The following is a 14,014-nucleotide window of genomic DNA, read 5'->3' as shown; positions in this document are numbered from 1 at the left end:
GCCCACAAAGCACTGGATATTGGCCCTGTTCCCCTGGCCACAGCAATGAGTCCAGAACCCCATGCCCTGCACAGGGGCCATGAGGTCACCGTGCTGGGCCTTGCCCCAAAGGAGCGCTCCTCGTGGGCAGTGACTGATCCACTCAGAGCCTCTCTCTTGCAGAGTTGGACAGTGACTTGCAGAGATCATGACAGATCCACTGAGATCAAGGGGTGGTAGGAGTCCTAGCACAGTGTGGGGAGCAGAGAGAAGCAGGCTGTGGCAGTGCAGCAGAGAGGGGCTGGGTCTGAGCAACAGTGGTTGTCACCAGAGTGGGGAACCACGGAGGTCTCTTTCTTCCCATCCCCACTGGACACTTTCTAAACGTCCTTTCTTCCCTGCCTGTCCTCATGATAACCTCCATCAACTAAAGCCATCTGAACTCACCTATCTACCTATGTACCTACCTACTTACCTACCTTCCTACCTACATACCTACCTGGGTTTCTCCTAAAGTCAAAGAACATGAAGTAGCAAAGATGGAATTAGACAAACAGACAACACCCACTGTTGGCAAGGGTGCTGTGCCGTTTGGAAGTGTGAATTGGTATGACTTTCCCGGGAGCGATTTAGCAATAAATATCAAAGGGATTAAAAAAGAAGTAACTTCTGACACAGCAATCACACTTCTAGAAAGTACCCATGGGAAACAATCAGAGACACACAGAGCGAGAACAGGGAGATGGATATCTTAGCAGCTCTGTTTCTATTAACAAAATCATTGGAAAAAACCCAGTGTCCAATAGGGGGACATGATAAATTCATTAGGGTACAGCCCTATCACGGATTCATAGGCAGTCATCAAAATAGTATTTAAAAAATATTTAATGACACAAGGAGATGTCCAGAGTATACCCTCAAATAGAAAAAAAGGGAACAAACAAAAGTGCATATAAAAATACAGAGAGAAAACTAAAAAGATCTGCCTCAAAGTAATATTGTTAAAAAGCTTAGCACATGGTGGGTGCTCAAGAAATCTCTCTCCGTCCTTTCTGACTAGACTCTGAACTTCTGAGGCAAGCACTGGACTTGCAATAAATGTTTGCCAAAAGAATAAATAAAACTGAACATGTGATGCCCATCAGGGATATAGACTGAGACCTCAGTGGTGGGGGAGCGGTGGGGGGTAGGGCATCCTTGAGCAGTGGAGGCAGGGCATTCCTACACATAGTACCATCAGAGGGAGAAGAAACTGAGTCTCAGTGGGGGAAGGAATGGCCAAGGTCACAGCAAGTTAGGGGCAGAGCTGGGACTGACTAGGACAAGACCTCTGACTGGCAGCTGCCTTGCATCCAGTGGCTAGGGGGCTGGTCAGTGAATGAGGTTTAGGCTCAGGGATCCACGGTCTATTCCTTTGGGGATGGTGTTGGCGGAAGAGGAGAGTGGTACCTGAGTCCCCTGACCCTCTGCCACAAAGTAGGCTGCTCAGAACTGAGCAGGAGGGAGGCATCACGAGTGGGTCCAGGGCTGCTCTGGTACGTCTCAGCCTGCCTACTTGCAGGTGATTCCTTGGAGGATAGCAGAAATGTAAGAAATCGGGATGGGTTGCCAGACCCTTAAATTTGTCCCCATCCCCTCACTTCGAAACTCAACAGGGGCGTAGGTCTAACCACACCCAGCCATCTCACTGCTGCGATAACAGCCCAAACATACCCAGGACCCAATCAAGGTCCCTATCACCCAGCAAGGCACCCCACATCCAAACCAGCCCTGATTCCAAACGGCATCCGAGGGTTAGATCTATGGGGAGATCTACAGAGAACCCAGCTAGCAGGCAGCCTGCAGCCAACAGCCCCAAGCACACACCCGGAGAATGTCCGCTGAGCGCTGGGGGCGGGCTGTCCCAAGGCCCCGCTTGCACTTTGTCCTGCCTCTGTCTCGTCTCCCGCTCTCTCTCATGTTGCCCCACCTCGTCTTGGCCTGACCCCGGCCTGTGTCTTACAATCACCCATTGTGCTGGGAGTGGTGAGGCAGGCAGGGAGCTGTGTTCTCTGGGGCTCTGGAATAAAGGCTCCTGAACAGCAGAGGAAGTCACTCTCAATTAGCTGGGAAAGGGAGAAACACGGAGAGCAGAGAGGAGAAGCCCGGGGTGTTTCCTGCAGCCTGTGGGAATGGCCTTGGAATGAAGCTGATTAAGAAGAAGGAGGGAGACACTGATCCTGGGTAAATGTGGTTCTAGGGCCGGGACAGATGTCTATCTTCAGGGCACGGCATCCTGCAGCCCCTGCTGCAAAGGCTCGTCTGGGACGAGCACCAGGGTGTCCCTCTTCATACAGGGACCCTTTGCTACGGGTCTTTGGAACCTGCTTAGCCCCAAGCCAGGCACTCTGGGGATATATGAGGGGAAGAGCCCACGGTGGCTTCAGGACATGATGAGAGATTAGGGTCAAGGCCTGCCTGGGCCAGAACAGTTTGTCCAGCCCTTGGCACGCCTGTGGCTTGACAGAACTGGACATTTTGATTAGGGAAGAGTTTTTACAAGGATCCCCAGAGGCTCTGCTTTTTTCAGCTGGTGTGGCTGAGATTACCACCTGTTCCCATTTCCTCTGACCTCTGGGAAGTCGTTCTACCTTCCCCTACCCCCACTCCCACCAGAAGCTGAAATGACAGCGATCCTCTGCCTCACACTGTGCCCAGGGCCCCTCCCTGCCCCCCAGCTGCAGGCTCTGAGCTCCCTGAGGACAAGGGTAGTACCTGTCTCCTTCCAGACGAAACACCACGCATGCCCTTGAAACATTTGGGAAAGGGTAGAAGCGTGGGACAGAGGGAGGCCTGGTGAACAAGCTGGGCTGAGCTCCCAGCCTCCTGACCTCCAGCTCAAAACTCCCCAGTGGGTGTGAGAGTTTCCTAGGGAGAGTGAGTGCAGGGAACAGGTCTGGCCAGCACCTCCACCAGCCCCATCACCGGCAGCTGCTTGCCTTAGATCCCCTCCTCTCCCCTGTGGTCTTGACATTGCCTTGATCCAGCTGGGGTTCATGCTTAACCCAGAAAGGGCTAGAAAAAAATGTATGTCTAGGCCCAGCACAAGGCTGCCTTTGTGTGGAGGTCAGATCCCAGCTGCTCTGTGGCCCAACTCAGTGGAGCTGTCCCCGGGAGAACAGCCGTCTGGGCAGCTCAGAGCCCAGCCTGGGGACCAGAGCTTGAGGACCCTCCAGCTTCTTGGGAACTCAAGGAGACCCAGGTGAACTCTGATTCCTGCAGGCAAGCCTCTAAGAGCTCTCCAGAGGGACTGCAGCTTGGCAGTTAGGAGGCAGGGGCTGGCCAGGGCATGCAGGAGGGGAGAGGACCACACCTAAACAGTCCCAAAGAGGCAGCGTGCCAGTTAAGACTTCCACATCTTACTAGCTGTGTCATTCTGAGAACTCACTGAACTTGTCTGAGCTCAGTTTGCCCTACCACATGAGAATGATAACAGTGCCTACCCCACTGCTGCCATGAAGAGAAGATGAAAGATGAAAGTTTATCCCTGAGCACAGAGCCTAGCAGACGGTAAATGTTCAGTAAAAGTTGCTCTTATTAAGGTTCAGATGTGTGGGGAAGAACGATTTAACCCACTGTAATCCGCTGAAGACCCTCTCCCCAAACAGTCTTTGGTACAGATAGTTGCCTTTCCTCAATTTTATGGAAATGGCAGCTTCGAGGCCCCTTCCCACACGTGGCTGCGCCAATATCCTCTCCCATACAGAGTCTGGAGCTGGGACTCTTGGAGCTGCTGGGGAATCGTGCAAATAAGCCCCAGGGTCAGGCCAGCACACAGGGGGCACTCAAGCCATGGTGAATCTGGATCTTACTGCAGCTGCGTTCCAGAGCTCCCCCCACTCCGCCCTTCAAAACCCTGGAGGCTACACGAGTTGGGGTTCGGAGGAGTGTGACCCACAGGGAAGGCTTGTGGGAGCCAATGAGGTCTGGCACTGCCCTGGGAAGTGCCTGGGGTCCCTTGGGCAATGGTGCTGAGAAACCTCCTCAGCCCCTCCCAGATTGTCCCCTTCTTCTTATCACCAGCCCTAGATGCTAAACTCCCAAGGGCAGACCACTCAGCTCAGGCCCAGGCCCAGAGGGAGCTTAAACGTCTGAGGCCAGCTAGAGGTCCTCCTCATCCAGGAAGCACCCTGATCACCCAGTTCCCAGGTAGCAGGCCTTCCTTCCTCAGCCTCTGTGTGCCCTTCACCCAGAGCCTGTCTGCCCTCAGACTAGGAGCGCTCTGAGGGCAGGATACTGTCCATCTCAGTATCCCCAGCAGCCTAGCCCTGCGCAGAGGATGGAGAGTCCAGGTTTGCCCCCAGCCTGGCTGTCCCTACCAGGTTCCCGAAGTCCTGATAAACCAGAATGGCTCTGCTGCCTCCCCTACAGTTGACTCCTCCTTCCCCACCCCTCCTTTAAAGTTGGTGGCCCCCTTCCCACCCTCGGCCCTTGCCTGGCCCCTGGCTGCCAGCCCTCTCTGATGGGTCCCTCTCTGGGATTCCCTGCCCGCTTGTTTGAAACCTGTCTGTTCTCTGTGCCCCGCTGCTGCAGTGCTGCCGGATGCCAACTAAGATTAAGCAACTGAGGCCCAAGGGGCTCGGATTACTTGTTCCTCCTTGGAAACACTCCCGACACGGAATGCTCCACGGGACGCTGAACTTGCACCACATTGGCTCCCTTCCTGCCCCTTGAGTTGCAAAACACCAATGCCATCACTCACAGTCAGGACTTCTGAGCTCCAGGGCTTTGCTGTGCACAGTCCCCGGGTGCTGACAGCTGCTCTATAAGCGCTGCAGAGAAGGAATTATCCAGTCCAAGGAAAGAAAGCCTGAGCAAGCTGATGGGACCTGCCAGAGGTGACGCAGCAAGCTGCCCTGGCTCTCGGGAAGAGAGTGTGGCAGCTGCCTGGGCCCAGCTGGCCCCTCTCCTGGGCTCTCTCGGTGCCTTTCAAACCCTTCCCCTCAGAAATCGGTCAATGCTTTCCTTGGTCCAGGTCCCTCTTCATCTCTAAGGAAGAGCAGAGAGGCAGAGTCCACTCCAGGAAAGTGCACACCTCAGGCCAGATCCCTGCCGAGGCCACCCCAAGACACCCAGCCTGGGAGAGGGGCAGCTTGTCTGATGGCAGCAGCGAGCCCCGCCGTGGTGAGGGGATTGGCGTTTGATCTCCAAGGGACCAGGCAGCCTGGGGAGCAGGGTATCTGAAGCCCTGGTCTGGTGTCTCCCCTTGTTACACCTTTTACGTCTCAGCTTCCTCACAGACCATGGGCATGGTGACCTTGGCCCAGCTGTCTGCCCTCCAGCCCACGACAGTGCTAGTGACAGAGCAGAGAGGTCCCAACTCTGTTCCTGCCCTCTGACAGGGAAAGCCAAGTCAGAAGAAACTCTGAGGGAAGTCTTCAGAACAAAGGCTCCAGTCCTCTCCGCCTTCACTGGCCTCTTTATTGCCCCATTTGGGGACCCTTGGAACTGGCCTCCCCAGCTAGTCCCACTTTGAATGCTACCACCCACTCCCCTAAACCCACAATCCCTGTCTAGCCATGAGGAAGACCCTGGATGTACCCACATCGAAGAACATTCTATGAAATACACAACCAGGGCTTCCCTGGTGGCGCAGTGGTTGAGAGTCCGCCTGCCGATGCAGGGGACACGGGTTAGTGACCCGGTCTGGGAAGATCCCACATGCCGCGGAGCGGCTGGGCCCGTGAGCCATGGCCGCTGAGCCTGCGCATCCCGAGCCTGTGCTCCGCAACGGGAGAGGCCACAACAGTGAGAGGCCCGCATACCGCAAAAGAAAAAAAAAAAATACACAAGCAGTTCAACAGTCAGCTTGTCATCTCCCCCGACCAGCTCCCACCCAAACGAACGCCCAAGGGAGCTGGAGTGGCCTCGGGATCACCACCTGCCTTCTCTGAGGAGCCTGAAGCTGGGCAAATCACAGCTGAACTAACCAGCGCCTCAGAGGAAGCTCTTCACCCCTGAGACGTGACACAGACCAGCGACAAGACAGCAACAATGTACCATCCCAAGGACAGCACTGAACCCGGGAGGCAGTGACCCTCTGTGCCACGCACCGATTCCTTGCATTTTTTTTAAAAACGTCTGTTGTTGCTACAATATTGTTGTACAGCCAATAAAAATGAACAAAAGCTGTGTTATTATCATTTTGATGACTCGTCAGGGTAAATGATAACTCTGTTTCTCACAAGGTGCAATTATCTGGCAGTGAACGTCCTTGAAAGAGCATGTGGCCTCCCAAGCTTCCAGAAACATCTCTGCCAGCTCGGGCCGGCCAGCCTGCCCCTGGGCCCAGTCAACCCGCTTGGACTCTCCAAGGCCTTGCTTATCTGGGCCTCCTCCCCTCCTTCAGCAACGGCTTGCCCCGGATGAGGCCCCAGCTGTCTTTCTACCTCTGACCTCTCTCCTTCCCAAGCTTCTTGAAGAAAAAAACTTCCTCCCTCTTCCTTCCATCAAGCTTGGCCCTGATGGCGGCAAAGAGGGTAGGGGCGTGGTGGGGTCCCTGTGGGCATGGAGATCAGGATTTCCGCCTTCCCAGTCCCCCAAAGTTCTGTCCTGCGTGGGTCCCCTGGCTTGCTTCGTTAGTGTCCCGTCAACCCCCTCCAGCACACCCAGTACAGCTCCATCCCTGCCCTGGACCACCCGGCTCTGCCCAGCAGCCTCCCACCTGGCTCACCTGGAGAATTCAACTGGGCATCTTTCACCTTCGCTGGGGACGAGAGCTTGAGAGCATGGCTTAGGGGCTCTTTGGAGAGTGTGTGCCCGTCAGTCAGGGAGCTGGCAGGGGAGAGGGAAAACAATTGTTAGGAGATGGCAGACTGGCCTGGGCTCCCGATGCTGGCCCAGAACACGTCTCAGCAGCCCCGGGGGTGATGATGGCATCTCTGCCTCCCGGCTGAGTCAGGGGACAAGACCTTAGTAGCTGCAGGAGTTAACCTCGCCCCCATGCCACCCTCCCCCTTCAGGTTCTAAGGACTCAGCAGAAAGAAAAAGCAAGTCCTGCTCTGCCTTAAGTTGCTGTGAGACTCTGGGCAAATGCATGCCTCTCTCTGGGCTCAAGCGTCCCCATCTGGACAAAGAAAGCCTTGGGGTCTGGCACTGGAGGAAAACTTTGAGGGTTGGGAGGTGCCCCCACCCCCTTTCTCTCCACACCCACCAGCCCTCAGGCTTTGGGAATAGCCATGCTTAGGAACTCAGAGTGGAGCTGAGGACACTCCTACAGCTCTCACGAGTCCTAAGCAGGCCCCCAAGTGAGGCCCTCTCCCCTGCAACGGCGTCTGTGAGTGTGCCCTATGTCCATGACCTGATGGACAGAACTGGCATGGGACCAGGGAAATCTGGGGCTCTTGCCATCTGTCTTCACTCCTGGCCCAGATCCCCCTTGCCTCCCAGGCTTGGCGGCTCTGGACAATGAATCTCCTCTTCTGGTCAACACAGCCCACGGGGTTACTGGGCCTCCATTATCAACTCAGCCTCACTGCTCCTTGACATGATTCCTCCTCAGGGTTCAACTGGCCAGACCTCAATCTCCTGGGTGGATGAGCAGATGGGGTTCAGTATACACCTCAGGGTCAAGCAGGATTACTCAACTCCGGGGACACCTTTCACAGTCATCGGGTATGTAAACAGAGCCTACTGGAGTTGTGCAGTGTGCAACCTGTGCAGCTGGTCTTGGCAGCCCTGAGGGCAGGACCCTGGCTTCAGGGAATCCCACCTGTCTGTCAGGGTGGGGCTGGTCCCATCCCTACCTAGTCCCCAGGCAGCTTGCTCAGTTACCTGCTTCTCACATTCGTTCTCACTCCTTGCTGGTACCGCAGGTTCAAATTAAGTTTGCAAACCCATGCAGGCCCACCTGGTGCCAGTCTGTTTAAGAACCTGAGATAGGTTTTAAAGCAAAAGACATCATGAGGTTATGAAGGGAGGGCAGTGAGGAGGAGGGGGATGAGTGGGGTGCCAAGCTGGTCCCCTTCTTGGGAACTTTGTGAACAAGGCTGGGCCACGGGGCTGAAGCAGCCCTTCTGTTGCTATGGTGACCTGCTCCAGGGAGGCTGCCGGAAGGACTGAAAAGATGACAAAGCATGCTTCTGGGGTGAGGCCTGCTGTGCCAGGCAGAGGGAAACAGAGGGTTCTGAACACCGTGGGACTTGTCCTGCTGACTTTGGATCATCGGTTACTGCCATTACTCTCTTGGGTTGTTGAGTAAAAGCTGCCTCCACCTTGGGACAAAGAAGACTATAATGTTATCAAGTGACTCCTGCACTCTGAGCTCAGACAATTACAGGGCAAATGGGGGGACACGCACATAACTAGGCGGAGGGTCCCACACTGAGAGTCCGGGGGAGGACTGTGAACTTGGTGTAACATCTATGCTCTATCTCGGCCCCTGTCCTCCAAAGATAGGGCTGCCCACAGGGTAAACCAAGTGCTTAAAGCCAATCAGCTTTTGAAATCACCAGCTGTGGGCAGCCACCCCCAAATTAGCCAAGGCATCACTGGCTGTAATCTCCCACCATCTTAACTGCTTCCTCACAAACAAGCCTGTTTTTAAATCCTCACCATCAAAAGGTACAGGCAGCATTTCTGCCACCTAATAAAATTTGCATAAACTGGTTCTGGTTTTAAAATAGCTAAATGGGTTTCCCGGGTGGCGCAGTGGTTAAGAATCTGCCTGCCAATGTAGGGGACACGGGTTCGAGCCCTGATCCGGGAAGATTCCACATGTTGAGGAGCAACTAAGCCCATGCGCCACAACTACTGAGCCTGTGCTCTAGAGCCGCGAGCCACAACTACTGTGCCCACGTGCCACAACTACTGAAGCCTGCATGCCTAGAGCCTGTGCTCCGCAGCAAGAGAAGCCACCGCAGTGAGAAGCCCGCGCACCGCAAGAAAGAGTAGCCCCTGATCGCCGCAACTAGAGAAAGCCCGCACAGTAACGAAGACCCAACGCAGCCAAAACTAAAATAAATTAATTTTAAAAAAACCACCTAATTATCCAAATGAGTAAAGTATGCTCTTCCTCTTGGTTTGAACCTTCAAGATTTAGTCCCCTTAGGGGGAGGGTATCCTTGTCCATCATCTGAAACAGAATTTGCTGGACCCCCCTATAACTTTTTCCTGCTCACTTCACTCAAGGTCATACTAGTAACAAACTCTACAGGTCTGGCTTGTAACACAAAAATGAGCGAAACTGCATCGCGTCGAGGGCCATCTGCCCCTTCCCAAGGTGGCTGCTGCCTCACACGTCTTTGTTGGCCATGGTCGTCTTTAGTTTTTAATTCTCATCTGCATTACTAGTGGTCACTTCTTGCCACTGTCACTGTGCCGGCCTCTAGCAACTCACCTCCCTCCTACTTTACAGGGTTTTTTTGGTAGCAGACTAAGAAATAAAATATCCAAGCTTGTTAGAATTGTCAGTTAACTCAGAGGAGATGGCTTCCAAAGTGAAATTTATAATGTTTTCCTCAAAGAAAAGAGATTTGGGGAGCAATCCCTTCAGTTTTGACTCCTTAAAAGCATTTTGGGCGCCTTCTAATTCTTGCTGCCATGCCAGAAGGTACACGTGGCTGGTAAATGACCCCAGCAAGTGAGGTACGACTATTATAGTCAACACGATGAGCCTGGCAAAGGTGATTGACACGGTATCCCCGTCATTCTGGAATCTTAGACTCCTCCTGGAATACAGCGCTCCAGAACTTGGCTCAGTCCCAGAGGCGGAAGTTCCTAAGCAGCAGAATGACAGTTATGGTGGGAGAATGGCCCAAGGAGGCTGACTTGCCCTGCTTTACTCATTCCTAGGAGGAAGAAGATCCAAATAGTATCCCTGGTGAGGACGAGAATTGCTCTCAACCCCAGCTCACACTACACACACACACACACACACACACACACACACACACTATGAGCATCTTGCCTTTACTCACTTTCACAGAAGCAAAAACTTCTTCAGCACCTGCCCAGTAGCACAGGGAGCAAGAAAACACTTGAAGGGCATGTATGAGCAGACATATTGTGATGTGTGTGGGGCAGGCAGAGGAGTCTGGGAGAGCCCGCACTCTCCTCTCTCTGAACTGGCTCTCCTTTCTCCTCCGATCTTGGCAGAAGAGCTGATGGGAACCATTTAAAGACACAGCCTGCCAAAAGCTTCCTTCAGCTCCTCCAGGAAGTCCTCCCGGATTATCCCCAACACCTCTCACCCTTGTAGCCCTCAAACACTCAGGTTTGGGCTTTGAAGGCCACACGTGGCTTGGGAAGCTCCTTGAGAGTACGGGTCATGTCTGATTCAACCCTGACCTCTGTCCCTCAGTACTCTCTGGCATGCAGTTGGAGCTCAGTAAATGTTCGTTGGATCTAACTGTTCCCAAGTCGTCACTCTGCGTGTGACACGTAAGTCGAGGGGAGCCTTCGTTTTCCACGTGAACCCCTCATGGATGGGGATCCATCTCCTCTTTATTTCTGTGGCTCTTTCTTCCCAATCAACCCTCTGCTCTGTGTGCAGTAGGTGTTCAATAAATGCTTTCTTGAAATAATAGAGCGTTGAGATTTACCAGAGTCGGCCTGTTCAAGTCACTTTACTTGCCGTACAACCTTGGGCAAGTCACTGTACCTCTCTGAGCCTAGGTTTTCTGCCTAAATCCTATGGCCGTTGTGAGGATAAGAGGATACATGTAAAGTGCTTAGTAGATCAACAGCTCTCATCCTTACTGGTGAACTCTCATGGATCTTTTGGGGAATAAGTAGGAAGAAATTCTTTGGTGAGATTAGGATGGTGACTAAGAAGGGTGAAAAGACCCAATCCAAGTCTGGGGGTCGAGACACCCTGCCGAGCCTGGGTACTCGCTCTGGGAGGCAGCGTGGGGGCCAGGAGGTGGGAAGAGGGTGGGATCCTTGTTCCTTACATGGTCCTCAGGGTGGAGCTGGCAGACCTGAGCAGGAGTGCCTCTGGCATGGTCCCTGAGGGGTGGCCACACCCTGCGAGCTCACCGGGGAGAGAGTGAGAACCTCAGAGAGCTTGTCCCAGCATTCCCCGGGAGAGCCACATCAGCCCCAGAGAGGTCCAGCACCACAAAACCATCCTGCAATAGAGACACAGCGTGAGTCACCTCGTGGCCTGGCTGGGCTAAGGGGGCACCTGCCCTCCTTCCTGGACACGACTCACTGGCTCCCAGCCTCGGTACCGGACTGCAATTTACCGCCTCCTAAGCCCACATGCTCTAATCGCATAAGGAACAACGCAGCATTGCAGGAGGTGGCTGCCTTCGGCCTCTGGGCTCTCTAGTCCCCAGGATCAATCGGTCACCAGGATGAGCAAATACATCAAATTCTTGGGCCTCCTGCTTTGCAAAGACTCTTGCCCACTATTGGCAACCGTCCGGCCCCACACCGCCGTTTCTTGTTCTGGTTCTCACCTCTCTCTGCTCTGGGGGCAAAGGGAGAACCCTACTCCTATACGCCACAGGATGTTTTCAGTGGAGGGCGTTGCCCAAATACTTTCCCAAATCCTAAAAACCCCAAGTAGGGAGAGGAGCAGTGCCTCCTCCAAATCCCACGGTCCTGGCCACACAGGCTGGTCCCTCTGCACAGGCTGGAGCTCTCAACAGTGACCTAGTCTGCAGCGCTGCTTCCCACGGGTTTCCCCATTCCCCTGCACGGTGGACCCCACGCCCCCCACTGCTCTTTAGTCTGCATGACCTACCTGTCTCACCTCAAAGATCAGTGCCCCTGAAATCTCTCTTGTGATTCCTGACTCCCAACTGGAAGACCCCCACCGAGGACTTAGAGAGGACTGCATGCCGCGAGGGTCTGGCTGCCGCAGGCACTCACCTTCCTCCTCGGGGCTGGCAGGCACAGAGCTCAACATCCCCTGTGCTCCTTCAGCTAAAGCATCATGGGTGTCGGAGCCAGTGCTGCCGGGTCCCCTGGTTCCAGGTGATGATGCAGTGGGGCTGGGCGTCAGTGGGGACCCGCCCCATCCTGCCTTGGGCCTGTGGGTGAGGTGTGGCCCCAGATACCTTTGACCCATCTGGCTCAGGTCCTAGCTGCTCACCTGTGAGGCTTACATAAAGAGGGCAGGAGGCAGGGGAGGGGTCTAGATGCCAGTGCAGGTGGGTGTGTTGGCTGTCATCCTGGGTAGAGCCACACAAGGACACTGTTCCTGCCACTGGGCCCTCCACCTGGAGCCAGCCCTGGGCCCCAGGGGCTGGGCAGGAGGTTTGACATTTTTTTTTTTTTAACTTTTCTTTACTAAATGCACGCATTGTGCCAAGGGCTTTATGTGCGTTAGCTCTCTGCATTCTCCCAACAACCTAATATGGAATGTAGTAATAGTCTCATTTTGCAGGTGAGGTGACAGAAGCCCAGAGTTTTAGACTTGTTCAGTGTCACACACCCAGCAAGAGGCAGAGATGGCATTTGAAATCCAGGTCTCCATAACTGGCCCTGAAACCAGGACACCACATAAGCTAGATCTAACCATTATTTGCATCATAAAATTCAGCCAGGGCTTCCCTGGTGGCGCAGTGGTTGGGAGTCCGCCTGCCGATGCAGGGGACACGGGTTCGTGCCCCGGTCCGGGAAGATCCCACATGCTGCAGAGCGGCTGGGCCCGTGAGCCATGGCCACTGAGCCTGCGCGTCCGGAGCCTGTGCTCCACAGCGGGAGAGGCCACAATAGTGAGAGGCCTGCGTACCGGAAAAAAAAAAAAAAAAAAAAAAAATTCAGCCAACAGCTCCATCTCACATTGCCTCTGGCAAGCCCCTCTTCCACGGTAACAATATCTCTGCACGTTGCCCTCTTGTCCTCAAACGCCCCCTCCACTTGCACCTCATTCCAGAGACTCTCAGGTTTGTGGCAGTAAACCTGCATCTTCTAAAACTTGGGCCATGCTCTCTAGAAACCCCCCTCCCAACCACTGTGCTGTTTCGCCTCCCACTCCCATCACCCCAGAGCTACCTCCCCACCTTAGTTTTCACCTGCCAACTGCCTTGGGGTGAGTGGGGATTGGATGAAGTAAAAAAATGGAGGCAGTCCCACTGGGTGTTAGGGGGAACTTAAGTCCTAATTCGAAGGCTAAGAGTCAGGGCATAGCAGCAGGATGGGGCAGGAGTTGTTCCAAGGCCCTCCACCCAGTCAGACGGCAGATGACTTCCAGATTGCTACACTAAGCTGGCCTGTCACTACCAGCACACCAACTTCAAGAGAATTCTGCCCTTTCAAATTCCAGTTTGTTTTTTGGCTGCAGTGCATGGCACGTGAGGTCTTAGTTCCGCAACCAGGGATTGAACCTGTGACCCCTGCATTGGAAACGCAGAGTCTTAACCACTGGACCACCAGGGAAGTCCCAAATTCCAGTTTCTTAATGGCCTTTTCCCCCAGTGATCCTTGCCCACTGCCACCTCAGGGCACCCTGACAATTTGGATTCGGGGTGTTGGTCCTGAGCCTCCCATGAGTTATGAGCCCTTTGAGAAACTGCTGGAAGCCCTCCCCTGGCCCCACCATCAATGTTTGCAGATGGTCTCTTGCAGTTTCAGGGCACCCAGGGGGCTTGGGAAGCCCATGCTATATTAACAACCAACCCAGTGAACCCCAGAAGGGAATGCGGACTCTTCCTCTGTCCTGAAGAGAATACGGGCTGCCCCTCTTCTCCTCCTCCCGCTTTCCTAGTGAGGACAGAGCATTGTTGTTGATGATAGGAGTTGGCACTGGGGGTCGATGTGGGTGGGCATGGCGGGAGAAGTGTCCTCACTTCGGGGGTCTAGCAGGAACACGTGCCCAGATCCCTCAGCCCCTCCCGGGCAGCTCGACAGCCACTCTGGATGTAGAGTTCCCAAACTGACGAGGAGGCTGGGCAAATGGGCTTATTCTAGGCAGGAGGGCTTGGGAAATGTGTCATCTTCCCTTTCTATCCCCTAGCGCAGGGAGATCAGCTCGGTGCTTTGTGACCACCTAGAGGGGTGGGATAGGGAGTGTGGGAGGGAGGGAGATGCAAGAGGGAAGAGATGT

The 14,014-nt window shown here is 54.3% G+C and overlaps 1 protein-coding gene across 1 annotated transcript in view; it reads right to left on the bottom strand.

Moving 5' to 3' along the window:
- The window catches only part of ACSBG1 (acyl-CoA synthetase bubblegum family member 1), a 30,384-nt gene extending 19,303 nt beyond the window's left edge, over positions 1–11,081 (bottom strand). Inside the window, 2 exon segments of the mRNA XM_027123735.1 lie at positions 6,692–6,792; positions 10,911–11,081. Of these exon segments, the coding sequence (XP_026979536.1) occupies positions 6,692–6,792; positions 10,911–10,960 (151 nt within the window). The 5' untranslated portion in view covers positions 10,961–11,081.
- Between the last annotated feature and the right edge of the window lie 2,933 nt (positions 11,082–14,014).

The sequence above is a fragment of the Aethalodelphis obliquidens genome, unplaced genomic scaffold (genome assembly GCF_003676395.1).
Source record: "Aethalodelphis obliquidens isolate GAN/ISIS:26980383/991018 unplaced genomic scaffold, ASM367639v1 scaffold26, whole genome shotgun sequence".
Taxonomy (NCBI): domain Eukaryota; kingdom Metazoa; phylum Chordata; class Mammalia; order Artiodactyla; family Delphinidae; genus Aethalodelphis; species Aethalodelphis obliquidens.
The sequence above is the reverse complement of the archived record's forward strand: the minus strand, read 5'-3'. Positions and strand labels throughout refer to the sequence as shown.